This window comes from Amphibalanus amphitrite, unplaced genomic scaffold (assembly GCF_019059575.1).
Source record: "Amphibalanus amphitrite isolate SeventyFive unplaced genomic scaffold, NRLGWU_Aamphi_draft 000970F_arrow, whole genome shotgun sequence".
Taxonomy (NCBI): Eukaryota; Metazoa; Arthropoda; class Thecostraca; order Balanomorpha; family Balanidae; genus Amphibalanus; species Amphibalanus amphitrite.
Genome location: NW_024882464.1, coordinates 189,430 through 213,959, shown reverse-complemented (window position 1 = coordinate 213,959; position 24,530 = coordinate 189,430). Strand labels below are relative to the sequence as shown.

The 24,530-nt window shown below is 48.9% G+C and overlaps 1 protein-coding gene across 1 annotated transcript in view; it reads left to right on the top strand.

The window, feature by feature from the left end:
- Window positions 1–295: 295 nt before the first annotated feature.
- LOC122368719 (follistatin-like) overlaps window positions 296–24,530 on the top strand; it is a 38,576-nt gene continuing 14,341 nt past the window's right edge. Inside the window, exons 1-2 of the mRNA XM_043342927.1 lie at window positions 296–445; window positions 9,608–9,799. Of these exons, the coding sequence (XP_043198862.1) occupies window positions 364–445; window positions 9,608–9,799 (274 nt within the window). The 5' untranslated portion in view covers window positions 296–363. The remainder of the gene's footprint in view (window positions 446–9,607; window positions 9,800–24,530) is intronic.

The window sequence follows — 24,530 nt, the reverse complement described above, 5'->3', positions numbered from 1 at the left end:
ATCCGCTTTGAACGTTCATTCACAAATTCCTACAAGTAATGCTGCGACGAGGGCGGCTCGCGGCCGGCCGAGTGCCGCGTCGTTCCCTCCGCCGACTCCGGCGTCGGCCGTCCGCCGTCGATCCCGACGCTCGTCGGTCTGCCGTGCCGACGGCTGCGACCCTGACGGACGGACGGCGGCCGCCCACGCGGCGCTACTACCATTGGGGGCCGACGGACGGCTGCCATTGGTCGGCGCCGCTGAATGAAGTCACGTGGTGGGCCGGCGCGATTAAAAGCGTGGCTCCGGCGGCGGCAGCCAGAGGAGCGACGCTGACCGGCGTGCTGTCGAGCCGCCCGTCCCGGTGCCGTCGAAAGGAGAGCGATGGAGCGCTGTCGTCGGCCGTGCCGGCTCTCGCTGCTGCTGCTGCCGCCGCTCTGGTGTGGACTCATGACAGGAGTGCAAGGTGAGCGACCGGCACGTGGTGTCAAGCCACAGCTGGGTGGTGCTGGCGTTAAAAATCTTCCAGCCTAAACGCCAATAGCTGTTTATCTCAGTGATTAGGTATTTTAGGTCCTGACTTAATTGATAACCTATTTTCCGTAAGTTTTTTTTATGATCTCAGAGCGTTTAGTCCGCATTTGGGATTCGGAGCCGATGTAGTCGGAGCGCGGCCGGGCCGAGGCCGGCGGCGGCCGCACCGGAATTTTTTATGTTTAGGTAAGTTTTTTACCGATTCATGCGGCATTTAATTCCTAATCAGCATTCGTATTATATTTTTTTCAGCAATCATTTGCATAGATTACAAAGGTATCTGGTACCGAAGGCCGTTTTTTAGATCTGTCATTCGTTTTTGAAGTCCGTAAAATCTACCAATTTTTTTCGGCATAACATCTACACCAACGCAAATTTTTAACATGACAGGTGTAAATTACGTTTCACACGAAAAACTAAAGTGCCTCTTACGAGAGGTATTATTAATTGTGGCATTATTACTACCCGTTGATAGCTCACTTGTGGTCACTTGAGCTTTGCATATAAATCGTAAGTCGCATTTTGTGTCAATAGCTACTTCGCTTATCATCTCCCCTGTACGATCAGCCTACTGTTAGATTAATGCAAACCGCATAGATATGGATCTGAAACGCAAAGCCGTCTAATGCAATTTTTCATTCAAATCAGGAAAGCGTTTTTTTTTAAGTAAGTTCAATTATTTGGTGGCAGGTAATTTATTTGCATGGTAGGCGTTCCCTGTCCCTTTATAACAACCTAAGTAGTTAAATGGAATTCAAAATTAGTTGGCTCATTAGGCACTCTGCTCGATACTAGCCGTTGTCATGACGGGTTATCTGGCGAAGGTAACCAAACTTGACCAAATATGCACCAAATCTCTTTTACAACAAATATGTAATATCTTCATATGAATTCATTTCAGTGTTTTAATCCAAGATAATGTCTGATAATTTGAAAAATCATATACATAAGCAACTGTGCAGCCTCGGCTGATAACATACTAAGAGACACAGCGAAACTTATTTGACCAAATCTGCACCAAAACTGCACCAATTGTGTTCCAAATAACCGAAGGTTTGCTGTCAATAGTTAAATCACTATTCTTTAGAATTGTGATTTTCTATTGAAAAACAAATCTGAGTTCCCTGAGAATTTGGCAAAAGCTGCCTGAGATAGTCGTCGTGAAAACGGCTAATTTTTCACTGTGTTTGTAACTGTGTAATCGACCAGACATCTACACACTATAGATTCCTACTTTTTCCCATACGCCGAGATATCCCTTTAGCATTATCCTAGCCGTGCGGGAAACATTTTCACGTGATCTTTCCTGCACTGTTTTCCGGCACGGGTTGATGACCTACAGTTCTGGTGATTTTTTGATAAAAATCTTAAAAAAGGTGATTTCAATAATTAAATTGTGAGTTTCTGAATAGATATTAAACGACGTATGGGAAATATCTTACTGAACTTGCTCTGGGAAGAAAAATGGAAACCTCGGTCTTCAAAAAATCTCCGGCACTCGGCTACGCCTCGTGCCTACAATTTTTTAAAGACCTCGGTTTCCATTTTTCTTTCCCAGAGCCGTTCAGTAATATATATTCCCAATTCTCCTGCGAATGAATCATCATCATCATCATCATCATTCTTTATTATGCACCGCTTTTACAGCGACAAATACAAATATATACATGTTTGTGGTCACAAATGATGGGAGCCTGAAAAGCTGGTATCTCAGGTATAGGTGCTCAATGTGAGCACGTGAGGAGCCTCAATAGGCGCCTGGATGCCTCACATGTTCCTTGAAGGACCAGCCGAATGCTATCCGCCAAGCCGTCCTCCAACCGCGGAGCCCGCACACGGTCAGGGTCCACGGGCCCACCAGCCGCCAGCTCCATTACTGCTCGAAAGTCCCTGTTGTACATTTCAAACACTTGTAGGAGGAATGAGCCCTCAAGTTCTCTGGGGCACATGGCCAGCTTTGCTAGGGAGGTGATCATGGTCTGTTTTAAGCGGTGCTCCGCTACCATCGCTGACCTGAGAGCAGAGAATATTGCGCCTCTCAACAACTCTCGAACCGGCGCCAAACCAGCGGCCGTCAGGAGGGCAGAGTGATGTGCGAAGCGGGGCAGCCCGAATGCCGCCTTCACACATCCGGCTTGAAGGGCATCCAGGCGGTCCACCTCGGATGGACGAAGAGGAGCTGTGCTACACCCGTACATCAAAGTAGGGAGGACAACAGCCTTCCATAGGTAAGCTTTGTCAGCCGGGCTTAAGCTTTTGGCCAGTATGCCAGCTGGTGCTAGGCCATAAAAGGCAGCTCGAGCCCTTTTGACACGCTGGTCGACGTGTCGGGAAGCCGTGGAGCGGGCGTCGAGCGTCACGCCGAGGTGCTCGGAATAAGGCCGTATTTGGAGCGGTTGGCCAGCTAGCTTCCACGTTGGTGACTGCGCCAGAAGCTCGCCTCCGAAGACGATGCAGTGGCTTTTTGTCTTCTGATGGTCTGGATGGACGAATTCTAGTCGCCAGTCCCGCGCAAAGTCACCGACCTGGACCAATAGTGCACTGAGATGAGCGGCGTTCGTTGACAGTAGGAGCAGGTCATCAGCATAACACACTCCCGGCACGTGGTGCTGATGAAAGTAAGCGCCGTCGCCGCTGCGGTCCAGCGTCGCCAATAATGGACGCAAGAACACATTTGCAAAGGTCGGCGAGAGGATAGCGCCTTGCCTGGTTCCTCGTAAAACCTCAAAAGTTTCGGAGCTGGTGCCACCAAATGTAACTCTGGCGGATAGATGCCGATACCAGTAGACGATCAGGAGCCAGCAGTTGACGCTCATATGTTCTGTGAGTCGGTAAAACAGTCCGTCATGCCAAATCTTGTCAAAACATTTGCGTGCGTCCAGGTTGGCAGCGAACACAGGGAGACCAGCGCGCCGGTTATAATGTACGGTCTCTTCGACGAGCATAGAAGCTTCCGCTGTGCCACGATTAGGGATGAAGCCAAACTGCAGGTCGTGCGGGTGAAAAGAAGACTGCAGTTCCTCCAAAATCAGCAGTTCCAGGAGCTTTGAAGCACACGTTGTGATTGAGATGGGCCGGTAGTTATCAAGACAACTGGGATCGAGACGACTATTCTTCAAAAGCGGCACCACTATACTCTCGGTGAAAGAAGCCGGGACAGTGCAGGAAGATAGGCAGCCAGTCAATAGGCGAGCCAGCGCGTCTCGAAGAGGGGGAGAAGAGCCGAACATCAAGTGCTCAGCTGACACTCCATCCACACCAGGTGCCTTGCCAGGATGAAGGCGGTTCAGCAGATGAGTGACCTCATCTGGCGTTACAGTTCGGTGGGTGATCTCCGCACGAGCTCCTAAGACACGAGCTTCGACAGCGTCAGCAATGAGCCGCTGCTCGTCGCTGAGCTGCTCCCGGCTGTCGTGGTGGACAGTCTTGAAGTGGGTATAGAAATCAACCACAGAGCAGGCAGAGCCGACCGCAAGGCCGCCTCGCCGGGCCAGCTGGACGCGGTGCCAGAACTTGTTCAGCTTGCGATCACGACGCAGAAGACGGAGTAGCCGCGCCTGCTTCTCGATGTGTGAGGTGGCGGCCTTACGGCGTGCGTGACGATACGATCGTCTAGCTTCACGGTAGCAGTCGGCGACAGGAGCTGAATCTGGGCGACCGGCACAGACCCAGAGTCGGTACCAGAAGCGAGAGCGATCCCGAGCCGCTGCAGCGCTTGCAGTCCACCAAGACTTTGGCGAACGGCGTGGCTTCGAGCATTCGGCGATGCGAGCAGCATCATGGGCGCATTGCGAAATGGCTGCGTCAAGGGCATCAAGGGAGTCGTCGCAGGCTGGAAGAACTTCAGACAGCAGCCCGCTCAGTACTGCTCTGTAAGTTTCGTTCTTTTTAGGACAGCTCCAATCGAGGATGTCTGGATGCTTTGCAAGGCCGACATCCTGATGCAGTAGTGGGTTCCTGCTAGCAGGGGCAGAGACGGCCAGCCTGCAGATGAGCGGCAGATGAGGACTCAGGTTGTTCAGATCTGGAGGCACAATCTTGCAGCTTAGCACTTGCGGCATGAGAAGTTTGGGCACAGCGACATGGTCAATGTGTGACCGATTGCCAGCGCGTGAGTATGTATAACTAATCGGTTGGTTAAAATTGAACTCAGCAACCGATAATTCATGATCATCCAGGAGCTCCTGCATGGCCATACTGTTCGGCGTGTAGCCTCGAAGGCGGTGCCAGGTGGATGGACGAGATTCTCGAGGCAGCGGGCATAAAGCACAATTGAAGTCGCCGAGCAGCACTACGGGCGCGCTCGGCCGAAGAGAGGAGAGAATTGCGGACAATTTCCCCGTGACGTCAGCATATTCACCTGTATTAGCGCCGGACGAGTCCCAGTAGGGCATGTAGCACCCCACAACGCTGAGTAGCGGGCGGTCGTCAGCAATAACGGTGACACCACAGAGGCGCGAATCACCACAGTCCACAGAGCGGTAACTGAGACCTGGGCGACGGCGGCAGATCAGAGCCACTCCACCCCGCGGCCGGCCCTCTCCGGCACGCGCTCTGACCCCTCAATTAGGGGTCAATGCCTGACCCCTAATTGAGGTCAGGCATTGACCTCAATTTTTAAATCGATTTTCAAATACATTTTAACAGGTATAATGTAACAGGTCTTCTTTACCGGAGAATTGCTCATTCCCGTTAGCTAATAACTTAGCTGCTGCCGGTGATTGCAACTGTTATCTCGAGTTCAACATGAAATCTTAAAAAGGCATCTTCTTAAATTCTGCATTGAGTTCCTTGCAACAGCCATATTACTCAAGAATCTTCGCGCCTCATAGAGCGATGCTTTTCAGCCCGAAAGATCAGACGTTTTTGCCGTTTCAAAGATTCCGTGACTCCGTCACAGCGGCGTAATAATTCGACTTCATTTAGCTTCACTTTGCTGCCGGCTCTTAAAATAGCCTGACACAGTTCCGTGGATATTGCCCTTCCGCTCAGACCTATACAGCTCAAAAGATCCGCCCCCTTCCCTACTTGTCACTCTGGTGGTTAATTCCACTTGCAGAACCTGTTGAAAGAGCTCAGACCTTACACGTCCTAAACGCCGCCGCCCACGCCGCCCATTGCTGAGCTTCGTGCTAAAAATGTACTGCTCATTTGCTGCGAGTAACAAAAGAGGCAATTAAGGTGTTTTGGGTCAGCTCACTCGTGCCTCAGCATGCCCTACTAAACCGGCGAGCTATTTTGGTTTTGAATGCTGCTGCCGTAACGTTACCGATCGATCTCTAATCTATGGCAGACAGGCAAGCATCATTTCAGGAGCGGGTTGTGTATGCAGATGCGTCCTTGTAGCACGCAGCTGCTAGCTAATATAGTTTCTTTAAGATGCTTTTTTAAGCTAGTTGATGTTACTAAATGGACGTGATTTGTTTGCACAAACTGGCTAGAAAATATTTGTTGTCATTTCCTCCGCTTAGAGGTACTTTGCGTGCAGCCGCTGTGCTCAATTTATACTCCCTTGTTTGCTCCCTTCACTTAACTTTGTTACAATGATCAAACTTCAAAGTAGATAAATGTTACGGATTTTTTTTTTTTTTTGATTTTTGAATAATCCTTTTTGAACTACATATTTCTTTTACATACCAGATTAAAATATTTTAGAATCCGTACTTTTACCCTTTACCGCCACGAATGGGCTGCCATTTCCACGAGGTCACAATACGTGACAGTAACGTCATTCATCGTGATCAAAATGTCATGCATTCATTGGTCACTGAAAATCTATAAATGATGTGACTCATTGGAACGCTGACCTGTCTGCACAGCTACAGCATGGGGCGGTTCCGTGTGACGCGCCAGACAGTGTTGGCCGTTTTATGTTCGTTTTACACTCGTTCTCTATTGTTTCGCGCTAAGTGAAGCGTTGACCCATTCATGAGCTCAGCGGCCACACCTATACCGATTAGGTCATGAGTCAAGTCGTTAAGCAGAACACTCCTTGGCTGGGTCTATTTTTGTACTTTACACTGGCAATTCTCGGTCAAGTGCAATGAAAAACCATGTGAACACCTTCTCACATGCAACGGGTAACTGTATCGTGGGAACTTGGATTTGGGTATAGCAGGCACTCATATTGGAAAAGACGGCTAATTTTGCAAACCTGCCTTTCAGAATGACGCACGTTTTCGCTTTGCTGTCGGTCACCTAAACCTAAATTTCAAACGATGCTTGAATTCGCTCACGAACCCCTCAGGCACAAAATCGATTTTGTCTCCGTTGTATAACACCTGCTCATTGTAGCCGCTCCTTTATAAATTACAGTGCTCGGGTCTCCCACACACTCGTCTACCAGATTCATTCGCTCCTCATTCACACCGGCCCTCCGGTCCATCACTGTCCTGCTGTGCGGTGCAGTGCGCTCGGTCGCCCCGCCTGTAACGGATGACACTGCGGGTCGCGCTGCGAGCTCCGACGGGACCTGCTGTTTTATTTCGGGCGACGCCGTGCGACTGTTTTCATTCCATCCCCCCCCCCCGCCGGCGCGGGAGTGGCGTCTGCCGGACACGCGCGGGATGTCAGGTGACCAGGCTTCCTATCGCTCCTGACCACATTTTACATACCTATAGGTAGGATGTGTCAGCAGCTGGTATAATTCAAAAGATATTCGTGTCATTCGAATTAAATGAGAAATAGTGAAATGCTAAACATGATAATAAAGTGTAGAAAGAGGAGATGAGATAAGGTATAGTTATGCATGGCGCATTTTCATTCAAACAGGTGCTGCTCGCTCTTTGCGGGCTAATGAAGCTTAGGTAGCCATAGACAGCACTCCGGTAACTGCAAAGCATTAAATGATTTTGAATGCATTATATACCTATGCTTAAATTCCTTTTTAGCGGAATGGGTTAAAACACTTTTTTACAGCCATATAAGGCAAGAAGTTGGCATTTAAAAATGCAACAAAAATAAAAATATTGAGCTGCTAGTTAGCACCTTAGCATATTTGTGCATGTGCCTCCATGGATCTTTATAGCAATCGTAAATAGGAATAGAAGCTACCTCTTATCAGTCAGTGTGGGTTTGGAGCTCAATTTCTGATAGAGTTTGTGCAGAACTTTTTCACCTTTCTTACATTTACGTGTTCTGTAAGCGCCTCTAGGACTATTTTTAAAACAAATAGCAGCTTATGTTTAAGAGCTACTCATAAAAGATCAGCCATTATGTGCCCCTTCTATGACCCTGTGGAATGGCTAGTTGGTGGTGTCCCATCATGTGCACCGGTATCACTGTTTATGTAAGCACATTAGCCGATGCCTGCACGCCGTCAACGAGTTTATCTGATGATGCAAACCTAGGGATAGGCTCAGCCGGTTCAGATTCGGTGCATTTCTTTTAAGAACGATGACTTCAGCCTCGTACTACGTGCTGTGTAGCGCCTTCCGTTAAAAGGCGGCCGCTACTGTAAGCCGCTTACGGTGTCACTCGGTGTGTTTGGCTCCGTATCAGTGCCACAGAAGTCGCACGAGTTCCGGTTCTGTGCGGTGCGTTAGCGCTAGCATGTGTCACCTTTACTTTACCTGCTCGCTTAGTCTCGGAACAAGTGAATTCATCTGAATACACATGGCTCACATATAACTGCTATTGTATTTTTTTGACAAAATCAGGCACATCAAAACATAGTCGTTTAGCTGAGCAAAGTCTTAAGTTGTTTTGCGTGCTGACAATTGCCACAACAGGTGAATGCCCAATACTTGATTCACTTTTCTGCGTTCTCGTTAAATCAGCCGATTTTCATACAAATCCCACCTGATAGCTCGTTAGGCTAATCAGCTTGTCTGCTGGAACCAATAATCGTCCGTTGACTCACTGACAGGTCCTGCAGGTCGATGGGTACACCCAGCGTTACACACACGGCCAGTACAGCCCCAAAGTCCCTGGCACACTGGGTGTCTCGGTATCTCGATTCTCGAGTAGACAACTCGACAGTCGACAATGTGCGGTTTAGCCGGGGAGTACGGGACAATGCGTAACGAAATTGTTATTAATTGGCGAATTGTGTATTACTGAGATAGGTAAGGATCAGAATTCAGATGATTAACAGTTATAGGAATTAAGGACACATCTTATAAGGCGATAGATATTTGTGTACATTTGCTTGCAGTTATGATGTGTGTGGTCTGTAGATCTGGTTTGGTTGATGCTCTCGCTAGCAGGGCTGGCTCTAGATTGAATGCGTAAATTACGTGTGATCTTGCTTTATCCCATTGTGAAGGCTCAGCACTAGCATCCGCTCAGGGAGACTTTCTCACAAGGATGACTTTACCTGGAAGCTTGGCACAAATCCTACTAGCTCCCAGCCTGGACGCATTAGTGAACCTAATCCCTGAGAATCCTCCCCTGTCCCTGTAAATTTCGCTCCAACCTGCGCTAATCAACCCAAATCAGCCCGACTGCGATAAGTCGGTGGCCGTGCCAGTCGCGCTCAGTCCCTGCAGATGCGCGCCAGCCGGCGGCGAGGGCTACTGAATGGGACGTGTCAGGTGTCCAGGCGCAAAACACTTTTATTCGGTGCAGTCATGTGAGCAGATGAGGCTCAGCTTCATTGGGTCCTTTCTGGTGCCGACAAGTAATAATATAGTATATACCTACAGCTAATTACGCGATGACTTATGGGACATGTGTGTGTTTATAGTCATGTTTGTGTGTATGTTTATAGCAGTACAGATAGATCAGAGAAAGCATTAACATTTTCATGACTGCCGATTAATTCAAGTAAATGTACCATAAACGAACATGGACAGCGACTAACAGACATGGGCTTCCGTGACGATTTCCGCTGAATTAAATGTAGCCGTGATTTCATGGTAGAACTCGAAACGTTCAACACGGAAGCTCCTGCTGCAAATGCAATGTTTATACCACGTGCATTGCAGCCCAAACATAGATATGACAAACTACATCCCACATATGAGACGCCGCGCCGGGGATGCTCCGATAGAGCTCGCCCACCGGTGTGTTTACAGGCTGGAGACGCCTATAGAGGATTTCAGAGGTAGTTGAGGCCCTTCCTTCCCTGACGTCATTTTTCCTCCTCCCGCAGCGGGGACCTGCTGGCAGGCGGACAAACGGGTCGGCCGCTGCACTAGCCTCCTGGAGATGGGCATCAGCCGCGAGGCGTGCTGCGCCAAGGGGCCTCAGAACACCGCATGGTCCGACGATGAGTACGATAACGACGGCCGGCTCTTCTTCCAACGCACACTGAACGGCGGTGTTCCCTGCAGTCCGTGCAAAGGTCAGTGGGGTTATTGGGGTCACTGGGGTCACAGGGGTCACAGGGGACAGAGGCTCCGAGAGCGAGTCACGGCGTTCAGGGGTAGAAATGCTCGGATAGTGCGCAATAACTTATTCATCTTTTTATCATCTTTGTTATTATAGGGGCATTCCATGTCAACCGGGACAGCCAAAATCGGCCATCTCTGCGATTTTGTTCAAACTTGGTATACTTATTGGCTATTGGGTGAAACCTCTGAGGGTGAAAGGATTTTGCCATATGCCCTCGGGTTACAGAGATACAAGCCGCTAAACTTCTGCTTTTTTAGCAGAATTGGACGTGTATTGCAATCTTGAAAGATCTATAGCTTCAACATTTTTGAAGCTTTTAATTTCAAACAAACTGAAACGTGTACGTAAGGAGTTGTGCTAGTTAAATTTGTCAATTTTTACATTTTTTGATGATTTTTAATTTATTTTATTTTGATTTAATTTCTTAAAATCTAATTTGTGAAAAATGGGTACCCTTCGATTTTGCTCAAATTTAGATATTGTCTTCCACTACACGTAAGGCACACGTGCTGAGAAAATTAGAGTGGGCCAACGATAACTTTGGATGATATAGCAACAAGTAGTGCAACGTAGCACGGGCGGTGGAAGGGGCGGATTTCGCCAAAACCACCTGTTTTTCGCCAATAACTCACGCCATACTTTATATATTTACGTCAAACTTTCAGTATCTGTTAAGAATTGAATTGCAAATCCTCCCATGCAAGCAATAGGTAAATCGGTCCTCAACTTTTCAAGTTATAGCGGCGTAAAGTCAAAGATCTTGCCGGAGCGGCGCTGCGGCCGGCGCCGGCCGTTGCCGCCTGAATGGTAGACTGTGCCGGCGCGGGACGGTTCCATCGTTGCACTGCGCTTGTTACCGCTGATTACGATCGATTCGTAGCAAATTTTGTGTGAAGGCTAAAAAATGTACAGGCAATCTAATGCTCAAATAAATACGAAAATTAACTGGTAAAAATTGAATTATTAGGGTGCAAACACAACCTTTGACTGAAATGTTTCCCGCGTCGGCCGATCCCCGCCTCTGCCGGCGTCATCTTTCTCTTAGCCGGCCACTAACTGCCAAATTTATGGTTAGATTAACTAGAGATTTTCATAACACTACAAATGTCGTATAAAGGAAGAAATAGGAAAATCGGCTAGCATGTAGCTCTTAGAGCTATGGGCGTATAAACGCAAAATAGTCACTAAAGCAAATTGGTCACGTTTAACCTCATTTGATCTTGAAGATATTGATCTAGGGACATGAAATTGGCACACGATAAAGTTCCCCACCGCCCCAGTTACAATTCAAATTTCGTTTTTTAACACCTTTTTTGGCTAAACCGGGTCATTCTCCCCTAGCGCTGGGAAAGCCAGGCGTAGGTATTTCCTTTTTGCAACCAAAGAGAGGCGCTGCCCGGAGAATGCCCAATTGCATCATTAAAAAAACTGGCTTACATCTCCGCGATGACCACCTACCTTCATGGCTTAGTAGTTAGTGTGCCGAGTGTACCCCACCTCGTAATCTAAAGGTCGCTGGCTCGCGGCCGGTAGCCTCAAGTGTTTTAACACGCATTCGTTTTTTAAGTAGCATCTGGCCAGCCGGCAAATGTCGTGAGAGCCAATGTTCGTATCTAAGTATGTAGTATTTGGCCAGTCGGCAACTGCCGTAAGGGCTGTACATATTTACGCGTTCTAGATTAGGTCAGGTCACGTCAGGTCAGGTTAGGTTTGCTTTGGTTTGGGGTAGAAAGAAGCATCTTCGGGTAGCGCCTCTCCTTGGTTGCTAAAACAAAACGCGCGAGTGCCAGACATTACGAAGTCCAAAAGACAGTTACGTAGACGTCGGCCCATGCTGGATTTTTTATATGATGTAGCTCATGTATAGGAGAATAAAATATGTGAAAATCAGCAAAATCGAAGGATACCCATTTTTCAGAAAATCAAAATTTATTTTTTGTATTTTAATTAAGTTCACTAATTATTTCATAACGTCAATATTGTTATCCTCAAATCAAAGCCTGATCTATTCCCTCCATTTCACACTTTGTTGCGTGGTGATATGTCTAAAACTTCAATGATTATGACGTTTTAAAGATGATAATGTGCCTTACCTAAGTCAATGTTTGATGACGTGTATCTCGGAAACGTGACGTCATATCTCGACAAAAAAATGTCTCCTTTCTTTTCATATATAGATGAGTAGTTTCACAAAGTTTCGCAAAAATCGGAGGACGTGAGGTTCAAAATGGTCATTTTTTGTCCCACTTGACGTGGAATGCCCCTATAGTTAGATCATCAAATGACCTGAGGTCACTGCCTGACCTGAGGTACAGCCATGTCAGCAAAATTTGCGAGCTGGTAGGTACTGGGATCAGTGGATCTTCGCTAGGCATCGGAAAACACGGCCTAGGGAGGGCTATCGTGGAATTCGGTGAGCCAAAACCGGAAAGCTTTTTAGACGTGCTACCTTTAGACAAGTACTCGTTCTTCCTGACGATTTTGGCACTCGTGATGGGTCTGGTTCAAAGAAAAAAGCAAGCCATGTTGCTTTACAACCCACAATTCGCCTCTCTGATCCAAGTCGCCGTTATGTATCCCAGTTCTTGGTGTGATCGCTCATCGACTTACCGTCTAGCTTCAGCGCGAGTCGATGCTCACTCGTGGCATCCGGCTTACGAAACGTCGCAAACCTTACGATGAATTTTCGGATGGGCTTTATACTTAATGCATGTAAAAACAGGAACCAGGAATGAATAAGACACCAACTTAGACATTAGCCGTTTTCACGACGGCCATCTGGTACACATTTGGGGCACATCTGGTACAGATTTGGTGCAGATTTGGTCAAATAAGGTTCAGTGTGTCTCTTAGCAGCTATCAGCTAGGGTTGCACTAATTGTTTATATGCCTGCTTTGTCGTATAATCAGAGAGCATCATCGATTAAAACACTGAAATAAATTCATAAAATGAAGATATTTGCTGTAAAAGAAATTAGGTGCAGATTTGGTCAAATCAGGTGCATTTGCCGGATAGCCCGTCATGAAAACGGCTATTATGCACTGGAAATAATTGCAGAGTAAGAAACATCGTTTAAATGACCTCGTAAGAGACCGAAAGGTATCGGCTCACCTCGTGTCAGCTTCTAGCGCCGCCGACCGGAAGCGATCGTTTCCGGTGCTACATCGGCACCGGAAGTTGGCGGTCGGTGGGTGAAGGCCACGGCCTGCCGTACGTGCATACCAGACGTTCCGGGCGTGCCCGAGCTCGGCCTGAGCACGGCCGGATCAGGTGTCTGTTGACATCATAAGGAGAGACGACCGTTGATGCATCGGCGCCAACTGACTCGTTGCCGTCGGTGGGATATTTTCAGGAGCTTGTAGTGATTATCGTGTTAACTGCCTAAATTTGCTGCCTTGTTTGCAATATAAAGTTATTTTAAGCGTTATATGTGCATTGGTTTAATGATTCCACATTTTAAAATGCATCACTCTCGGGTTGAAACCGCGAACCGTGATGTTTCTTGTGTTGAGTGCTGTGCGAAAGCAAATAATGGAACAGTATGAGAGTGCCATCTATTGAGCTCAAGCGAGCAGAAACAATGCAATGTCAAAATTATCGCAATGGCCACACTGAAAACAATTTAATCCAAGGCTGGCGAGTAAACCGGTGTTTTACGGGTACCCCTATCCGCAACCATTTTTAACCACCCTCCCAGGAGTAGTGCTAGGTCCCATTGCGGTGTAGCCGTACTTGCTCTGAGCGGATATAACCGCTGTCAGCGAACAAGTCCGCTGAGAGCAGGGACGACTACACTGCAATGGGACCTTACTGTACTCCTGGGAGGGTAGTTAAAAATGGTTGCGGATAGGGGTACCCGCAAAACACCGGTTTACTCGCGGGCCTTGGGTTAAATTGTTTTCAGTGCAGTAGATAAAAACAATAGGTCGTGTGTTCATTAGAATGTGTTGCAAAAACCAAAGTGGATACTGTTCCTATGTATCGTCCATTTAAAGACAGCTGCACTTGACAAGTCGAAATATATTTACGTTGACAATGCCACAAGAGAACCAATGAATAATCTAGTCTTTTCCCATTCCGAAGTGGACAGCACCTTTCGTGCGTCAAAGCAAGTTACCCGATTCTAGCGCAAGTGATTTATTTGGCATAATTATAATGGCCATATTACCTCGAGTGCATGTTTATTTCATGTACCGACAGTGCGTTAGCCGCTTTTTTACGCCCGATTATGGCCCATTTCGCCGCTGGGACAGCCGCAATCCTCGCTTTTTCTTCCCGGTTTTTGAATGAGGCATTACACTTAACTGCTGTTTGTGTGGAATCAGCATATAATGGTGGCCATTTACGTGCCTACCTGGCCATTAGGGCGCTCCGGAGTGCGGGTCGGCGGCGGCCAGCCCTCAGCGCCACCGAGGCACAAGCCGCACGCAGTCTCCGAGCCGCCGCGAGGGCTCAGTGCAGACAGTCGCCCGCGGCCCCGGCGGCTCACACGACCACGGCGGAAACCGAGCTGGCGGCGGCAGACGCGCCGCAAAAGTCGCAATCGCGCCGCGTGCAAATATTCGCCGCCGCAGACAGCCGGCAACGCGCTGTGACCCTCGACGACATGCGGTCGGCCACCAGACGTCAACCGAGAATGCTGGGGATTTTATGACATCCAGTTCCACTATCAACCCCCACGAGACTCATTACCCAGTTACGTTGGGATGGGAGCTCTCTGTCGATATTTGCCAAATGCTTTGCCGAAAGTTGATGCCTGTCTGATGATATAATTCCAAATAAAATGTTTTCATAAGTGGTTGCAGTCTTCGCGGATCGTGGTGATCTTTCCGCTACGTGCAAATCTCGTATTGTCGGATTTTTCTCAGGTCACTGCGACTAACCAGGGTTCCGGTGACTGTTCTGAGTATAAGTATGCTTCATGTGATCTACTAAACTGGCGACATGCCTTAGCTTAGCTCCCTGGTCGAGCTGCGCTGATCCCAGCAACTGTAGGAGTGAGCTGCTGAGGACCGGGACTTCCTGTAGTGACCTCGCGCAATCAGTCGAGCCTTATGTCTATGTTCACGCTTATAACCTAACCTATATTTATCAGCAATCCATGCAATGTTCTGAAAATGCTATTCAGTGCACGATAGAACAAGTGGTTACCAGGTAAGATAAGATTTATTTTGAAAATTATATCGCGAGGAAAAAAGAAATATGGAAATAAATCGAGGTATAGCCTGTTTTGGACCTTGAAATAGATGGGTGCTGTAAATAACCCGTCGACTTTTAATTTCACTCTGCAACTTGTAAGCCATCAGAAGTATTGTGAAGCTGTTGCCCATTTACGATCCAGGGACATTAAATAGCATATTGCAGGCTTATCATTCGTACCTACTTATACCTACCTACAGGAGGCTACAGATAAATTGACAAATATCGTGCCTAGTTAGACTTAATTAGATTATATTATACGCATAAGTGTCACCTGGCCTGAGTTCTGTCCATTTCCCCCTCTTCTCTCATTCTTGCGATTATTTCTTGCACTCTCTTCGTTTTCATGACCCTTTCGTGATGATGTCTCTCTTACGTCATCTCTCTGACTGTATTATGGCCGCATAAATCGGTACTCATCAGCCAGTCCGTTAGTTTAGCAGAACACGGCGTCCGTCTGGGCCCTCTCCACGGCACGGAGTGCCGGTCTCTCTGCCCGTTCGTGGCCCGCGCCGGCGAGCCACCGTGCATCGGTGGTTAGCGGCCGTTTCCATACGGACCCGGATTTGAGGGTGCCGCGGGCGGCGACAGCAGTGCACGATCGCGACCCTCCACGGCCGCGCTTTCCCGGGCCGGATGCCGAGCTGGTAGTTCCGATCCGCAGCTCCCTAACAGGATCTACACCGAGGTCGGGCAGCCCGCGCGCCGCCCTCCCGCCATGATTTTACAAAGTCAACGGCAAACAAAATCATCGGCCGCATTTGGCTTTGAATTAGCGATACAATAGCCTGGCAGCATTTCTTAATTTAAAAAAGGAGCACGAAGAGAATAAATCGAAACGAGATCGATAATTGAGTTATGAAATAATAAATTGAACTCTGAAATCGTTGTCAGCAAATTGCTGCCTGTGGGTGAACACATGCCAACCATGATTGGCAGAAATTTTTCATCGCGTGTTCTTGGTTGGCTTTAATTTTATTGGTTTGTTATTTTTACCCAACGCCGGAGGTCGAAGTTCAAACTTCATCGGTAATTTTAGCTGGGACCTCAGCTAGAACCGGTTAGGAGACGGAGCCTGGTCGGACAGTGAGCAACGACGAAAACATTCGGTGCCGCTCCGAGGAGCGCGGCGCCGCGACGTGACCGCACAGCGTCCAGACCCGTCTCCGCAGCGGGTTTCCCAGTTCACGGGTGGCAAATGACCCAAATCACGCACTTGAGTGACATATCGTGAGCTGCAAATCGAACGACGGCGACAAAGTGTGGTTATTGTGGGCATTTTTACTGCAAACACATTGCATCACGTTGCATCATCCGACTACGCGCCATGAACATCGGATTACGAGGCACCGGAGACGTAAATATGACACAGAGAGCTGTATCGACCTATTTTGATTTATTGAGGAAAACATGTCACCGTGCAGGCATAATGGCATTTCACGTGAAGCCACAGGCTTTAGAGAAACTGTGACTTATTCTCTAGCGGTAGACTGAGGGCTATTTTTACCTCTCGGTGCAAGTCATTAGCTTCACGTGGCGTTATTTTAAGCCCCGCATGCCATTAGCTCAAGTCAGGCGTCTGCATGCCGGTCATGTCACGGTTCTGTCGATCGGTTCCGCTGCCAGCCGCGCTGCCGCTGACTCGTCGGTCGTCCTTGCTGGTGAGGTCGCAAGGACGGCCGCTCGCGCGCGGCGCCGAAGCCGGTTCCCAGCGCGCGGGCTCCTCCCCGTGTCGCGCGCACCGAGCCGAGCCGATCCGCCTCCAGAATACCGAGTGTTCATCTCGTATGTCTGGCGTGGTGGGACGCCGGTCGGGAAGGTCGCCGACGCGACGGCGGGGCGGCGCCGGGGAGCGTGACCTCACCGCCCAACCCCCGGCGCGCCGCCCCGCGCGGCCGCCGCTCAGACTGGAACGTCGGGGGCCAGCCGGGAGCTGGTGAGGAAATTTGAACCGGATGATTGGCAGCGTAAGAGGGAATAGCTCGTCCAAAGAGTGGAAGGCGACGGCGTGGGTGGAACGCGGCTGATGAAGTCTGCCGGGTCGCTACATCCCGCGCTTGCCGTCATGGGGCGCACGAACCGCGCCTGAGACGGGGCACAAAGTTCCAGCGGCCTCTGACGCAACTCTTCTGGGGCGCTTCAGATAGAGCGTGCCGAGGAATGCCTACGGTGCATTGTGACTCAGTGAAGCCCGATCTGATGCGCAGCAGTGTTGTTCAGTCTGCTTTCATGGGCCCTCAAACGGAATGTTTTGGTGCCGTGCACTGAAAACAATTTCACCCAAAACTGGCGAGTAAACCGGTGCCTCGCGGGTACCCCTATCCGCAACCATTTTTAACCACCCTCCCAGGAGTCAATTTAGGACATAACACTTTCGCAATTCACTCTGGAGAGTAGTAACCCTCCACGACTATTCGCGCACCAATGGCTCGCGACCCCTCCATCGAAAGGTATTCATCGACGCCTACCTGGCAGCAGCGCCCCACAAACCCCTAGGAGATGGGGTTACCCTCCACGCCTACCCTTCGCCGACCAAGTCACGAGGGCCAAAAAAACTCCCACGCTTGACCATATTTGCGGGAAAACATCTATATTATAGCAATCTCACACCTAGAAAACATCGGTGAAAAAGTTTCACATCGGTGGGAAAGGTCAAATCGAATTCCCATAGAAATTTCGACATGACTCGTCACCGGCAGTCATGCAGACCGCCCGAAATCAAGCAGATGTGTCGCAGCTGCTTTCGTGACCTATATAAGAATCAAAATGGTCTCACTTGGTAGTTTCGGAAGAAAAAGCGTTGCCAATCGTCCCGTGATGAACATTGCAGAGGTTTTAAGGATGCACCCTAACAATTGTACTTTCGCCCCCACTTGAAAACCGCCAAACAATGTGCCAACATATCATTGGTTCAAAAAAAAAGTTAAAAAATTGTTGTAATTCAAAACTGTATAAGACAACGCCATCTAGTTGTCACAGTAGATCCAACTCCTTCAGGGCAGGTTATGTAAAGGTTCGCCATCCACGGGTACGCGTTTACGATACCTCGAGTAGTTCCAACTCTTTCAGTGAGGGCTGTGCCAATGACTCGACACCCGCGGGGACAATATCCGGTGCTGGGTAGCTACCTTACTGCAGACTGTGGGTACAGTGCATATTTACGAGTAATAAGGCAGGCAAGTCTGCTTACCCTCTAGCTAGAATCTGGACATGGCGAGTTAATACACATATACCACCCGCAGAGCAACGCTTAATTCGCCAGCTTTGGGTGAAATTGTTTTCAGTGTGATATTATTTATAGCACTGACCTTATTCATATTGACCTTATTCAAAATGCCTAGGCATTTTACAAAATGACTTATTTTCTAAAGTGCCTGCAACATATATATTGTTTGTCTTATGTACATATGTCGATGATTATTGTCGCGACCCCCATCGATGGATGACTGTCGTCTAGTGCTGAGTGTTCTTCCCCCTGCCCGCATGACTGTTACCCATTATACTCGGATCTAAGCCGTAATCGCCACGCCATATGTGGAAGGCTTTTGGTGTCAATACATACATACATACATACATATTCAACCTTGGCTGAGAATCGTTCTTTAAAAGTGCGCTAAACGGTACAAATTAAAACATAATGAATGAATGAAACAGCCACTCTAATCCCGGCACAAGCATTCCTGTGCTGTGGCTGGGTGGCCGGCAGTGGCCTCATGAAACGGCGACGGCGACCAGCGGAGGGTGTCTGACAGCGGCCCCCTGCTGCCAGACAGCGCGCAAGCCACTTGGCTGTCCTCTGTTCGCAGTTCGGGCCGCCCGCGCGGGGGGCGGCTGCACCTCGGCCCTTAGTGCGCCGTTAAAATGTCCGAGCCAGAGCCGGCGCCCCCGGCTCCGGGAAAGGCTACGTCAGCGTCTGGCCGCGGCACGCGTGTCATGCGGCGCGCCGCTGCGCCACAATGATCTCCGGCTGCGCCGCAATGGTCTGCGGCTCACACCGCCATGCCGCCGCTCGTCGCTGTCCGCCCGAGGGCTTACAGGCTCTGCCGTGCCTTGCCGCGCCGTACCGGATCGCATCGCGCCGTTCCTTGCCGCACCGTACCTACTGTGTATAACGCATCGTGTTGTCTTAGACATTCTTGCGCCATCGTACCTACAGCCCCGCGACAGTGCGGTACCGCGCGGCAACGTTCCTCCCCGTGCATCAGCAGGGCACAAATATTTGTGTACACATTAGTACAGTACTCGTACCATGCCGAGGTGCACCGAAGTACACTGCAGTGTACCGCAATGTACCGCAGTGTCGTTATGCGCTGCGTCGTGCCGTGTCGCCCCATGTCGCGGTGGTTCGCGGAAGCGTGCCGGCCCGTGCCGCTGCATGGCCCGTCAGAGCCGTGGGCGGTCGCGGTATGTCGCGCTCAGCCTCTCAGGTCACGGCCGCAAAGGTGAAGCACTGAAAGAGCTCGAGCGGGACGGTGCAGAGCTCGCCTTCCCGCGGCAGCACCTCTGACGGTTATCGAGTGAAGCCAGAATGATGTAAATCACATTTCAGGAGACGAGCGCTTTCGCTTTTCAATAGCAGATCCTTGAAAGATATATGGCAGTTTGGTATTGGTATTATGTAGTTTGTGTTGTCAGCCTCGGCATCCTGGTACAGTTTATTGAACTTGAATTAGTTAGTTTCACTGCTGCGTGCCTAGTGAGTAGGAACGTTGTCATTGGCCTTTCAACCGCGCTCATTGATATCAAATGGAGTAGGAGCTGAGTGGCTTACATCAGAAAGCGGCGGCTGTCGTCTGACGAAGATCCTACCGGCTTGCTATTTTTAGCAGGATTTTATAGTTCTTCGGCCTGTTGTCTGGTGGGCGTATCCAGCTCATGATTTCAGTTTACGCTGCTCCAGTAGCTCGGAATATCGAAGGACTTCGTCACAGGCGGCTGGAGCTGTTGCTGGCCGCGTGGTCTATACTTGAGACAAAACCAATCATCCAAATAATAAGGGGGGGGGGGATACGACTGACTGGTGAGTGACGTACATACGTCACATTACGTCAATAAATTCAGCTATTTAGTTATTCAATTCAATTGGTTCAATCACTGAATCGGTTTCTATTTCATTGGGTCTGTTATCATTTTCGTTAGCGTTGCTCGTTTATTTTCCCAAGACTGATCACGGTAGGCGAAGCCGCTTGCATTTCGAGGATGATCAACCCAAGGCCCTAAATAGATCAACCATTGTGGTCAGTGGTCGCCTTCAACTACGGTCTCCTCCATGGCTTTCGCATAGCAACAGGCTTTGTACAGGTCCTGGACCTCGTCTCATCCCCGCGCCGGAATGGCCATTGGCCCCGCTGGCTTTTAGAGTGTCGTATCCACAGCTGCCATACGGCGAAACGAGCATCGAAGCCATCAATAAATCATCAGGCAACAGCCGCATCAAGCCGAGGGCAGCAGTCTTAACGGAGGCATTTTGTGGTGGCTGATGCTCAGCATTATGTAAAAACTCGTCAGTGGGATCAATTTCAGAATGTCTGATACGGAGGGCATCGTTCTCTGATAAGGAAGGTGCATGATTCAGTTGGCTGGTCTTGAGCTAGGTCTGCAATTGTATGCAGGCTCTGCAAAGAAAATAATCAATTAATTCAATGAGGATATCTCATGCTGACAGATGCAGCTTTTGTAAGTTAAAATAATTCGATAAAATCATATTTTGTGAGCTGGTATTAATTTAACACGATTTTCACTTTTTAACTAAACTGTGTTCAGATTTTAAGGATAGAAATTTGACCTTTTGACCTCACCGAGACCTGACCTTCACTACACTCTGCAGGAAACGGCATCAAACGGCAAAGACGACATTACTTTCTAATTACAATGCCATTTTTTTTATTTGCCTGGATGTTAAAAATATTAGATAGAGCTATGACGTCATCAGTGACTTAAAAGGGGCACGATTTAATGCTAAGTGCAAACTAGCCATAGCTGAGTAGTGGGTACCATACATATACACACACACCCACTAAAAAAGCAACGAAACTTGTCAAGAAACTAACATTGCGCACGAACTTTATTCGGATGCACCGGTATTAGGCATATGTATAGAAAGGTACACGTGATCCGTTAGCCGGGAAAGTTGCGGTCAGTTCGGTGAATATGTACAATGTACATCTGTAGAAAGTGACAGTTGCACAAGGCTAGGCCTTGCGTTGTTCTATAGCCTTATTTTCATTCAACACATGTTCGTGCAGCGGAGGGGAAAATGCGAAAATTGACAAGGTGATTTACAAACAGTTACAGGCCTGCGGTGATGTCAGCGAATGTAGGATACTGTTGAAAATCTGTTAGCTTATTTGTACAAATAAAAGTCGATCGAGTAAACACGCAAGTAGTTACATTCGTTAAATATTGATCCTTGTGGGTGTTCGACCACATATCCAAAAACATCTGAGTCTCTAAGTCATAAGTGGAAAATATTGACGGCTTTCTTAAGCCTGATCGGATTATTTCGGAGAAACTTGTTTTAGACATCCTATCGTGCAAAACTGAACAAAAATGACACAGCACCGTTTTGGAAATGCGAACCGCCAAAAATGTCCATTTACGACATAATTGAAGATGTAAATGATGTTAATCTCTGTTAGTCGTCATGCATCATACTTTGTCACTACTTTGATACTTTCGAGACATAATCTGCTGCTAAGCACAAATAAAAGTCCCTGGCTGGAGTTCCTGGCAAGCCAGCCAGTATATCAGTCAGTTCACCCGTTGCATTTGCACAGTGCTTGCTGTAGTGAGCGGTATTTGGGTGACGGTCTGACCAGGAGGTGCCGTGCGCCGCTTCCCTTCGCCACCCCATCTTCCGCCTGAGCCGGTGTCAGAACACACATCTCTTGGTAACCCCGTCCATTTGGGCCGGTGTTAGAACACAGATCTGTTGGTAACCCCGTCCATTTGGGCCGGTGTCAGAACACACATACCTGTTAGTAACCCCGTCCATTTGGCCCGCAATTACAGCCGTGCCTTGTTCTGCAAACTGCCGGGGACGGCACCGAAAGGCACAACACCCATTATTTGCCGCGCCAAACGACGGCGACTTTCCATGAGACGAACCCGGACGGCGATGCATGACGCACTCGGCAACCAATTACAGTCGGCGAGTTGCAGTGCCATCTCGCGTTTTCACCGCCGGCCGTTCTTCGGCCTGCAATAATTGTTTGGCGTCCGGGCCAGGCTGACGTATACCCAGATCCGTGTTCGTCGGAAGGGGCGGCGCTTCGGGAACCGTTAGCACGCCGCACGCACGGCCACCTCGGCACCCTGCCCATCAGAACAGCGGGTGAACGTGCAGTAGAGGGCCTTGAGTAAATGACTCGGATGCTGGGTCGATTTGAACTGGCACCTCGGGGGTAGGGATATCCGCTGCGTAGTTCTTCTGTGGAATTTGTTCTAGTGACGGCGGAATTTGGCATACGTTCTGCGTGTGATTGAACAGCTCGACTTGCAATCTGACTGGTATTTGATATCTCGTGTAGAAGTCATCTACTTTATTGCTGATCATTTCCATATGACATGCGAGTGCGCACTGCGCATACCTTCCATCGTTTTGCGTAGGTTCAAAGTTGTGTTCAGGCTGGTTAAGAGCGATGGAAACGACACGTGCTACCACTCAGCAGTCAGCAGTCAGCACCGATTACATCGTCCTTTGTTCATGAAATATGTCTTTGTTTTATTCGGATATAGCCTTACGTAGTACATATATGTACGTGGTTGATTGCTTGCATCATCCAATCACTCCACATTCACGAGCAAGTACATATTTAAGCTCATTTCAATAATATTTGTGTCGAGTATCAGCCACTTAACCTCGTTTGTAGTGCCACTTAGGTTCTTGGCTCATATTGGTATCTCTTCTAAGCAAAGGTAGGTATTATATATGCTAAAATTAGGGCATTTTGTCTGTGTCCGAAAATATGCTCAAATTTTCCCACAATGCAACAACTATATTTTAACGTGTTCGTGATGAGCAGTCGCCACTATTTTCGGAACCGCTGCGTCTTTTGATGCAGCTCATCCTCAAACATGAGAATCTCTTGTGTAATCTTATCTCCAAATCAGTTGTCGACAAAGCCATTTAGCAAAACTAGCAATGTTGGCGCATTGATACTGTCTTTGAGGTTTTCCCAGTATCGAACGGGGCCCGATCACGACACAGAGCAGAAACGACAGACAGACTGACCGCCAACACGTGTAGAATGCCGATACCCATCGCGGACAAAACAGGTGCGCGGTTCACGAACGGTTCCCGATGCTGAGCCTCACAGACGGCCGAGTCAACTGCATGCAACAAGCGCGGCCATTTTCCTTTTTTTTGTTGTTGTTAGGATATCAGTTGTGTCCACTGCCCAGACTTTCTCGACGTCATATCGGAGGGGATAAATCCCTGTACTCGCTGCCTCGTGCACCTGTTTAAATGATATTCACCCCAGTAGAGCCCCAGTCATGTCATTCTGCTCTGCAATCCGCGAACACGCACCCCTGTAGGGCCTCTGCTCAGGTCATCGCCCACCTCTGAACGCGTGACACGCCACTCGTCCAACATTTGCGCAGTAACATCGCGCGCCAAACGTCACCCGACGTGAGACAACCTCAATCGATGCGAACGAACCCCGTCCCCGCCCCGTGCGGATGTTCCCATTCAGAGCTCTGAGGGCCACGCTGTTCGCCAAAGTAGCACGCACTATGACCTCGCGGGTGAGTGAGCATCACAGGACAGACTACTCCGTCTGGAAAAAGGAGGAAGACCTTCTTACGGACAGAGAGCTGCCAAGGCTTGGAAATGGCAATTGTAGCGTATGCAACGAGTTTATGTAACATACGATTATACATTGTCACCCATGGCGCTAGAACGATCTAACAAAGCGAATCTTATATGCAGCGCTATTCGTGGGGCTTACGGCGCCTTATCAGTCGATCTACAACTATCAGTACGTTGAGTGTTTACAGACTTGAGTGCTTCCTAGTTCCTGACTGATATCCGATTGCATAACCGCAGCCACGGTCAGCTAGATAAGCACTTCCTTACTCGCCGCTGAGGACACTGGCACCCGTATGATACAATAAGATAACAGTAATGCAGCCAACGCAATGATCTTGCGTTCCTTTGCTTCCGCCCCCAGCATCGAGTTACGTTCATCATTCCTGTCCCTGCAAGCCATTCATCTTTCGTTTTTGGCCTCTCGTCCCTTTCGCCGCGTCCTCATCCCTTCTCTCTAAACATTTTCCCTCCGTCTCTCGTTTCTTGTCTTTCATCTCTTCTCCTTCATCTATTCTCTTTTGTCTTCTCGTCTCTCCTCTCTTCGCGTCTTGCCGTTTCTCGTTTCCTCTTTCCTGGCCATCTTGTCTCCAGCTTCCCAGTTGTCTGGCCATAGGCGGCGGAACGGGGAGGGCGCCGGGGCACCGTGCCCCCCTTTGATTTTGGCATTTT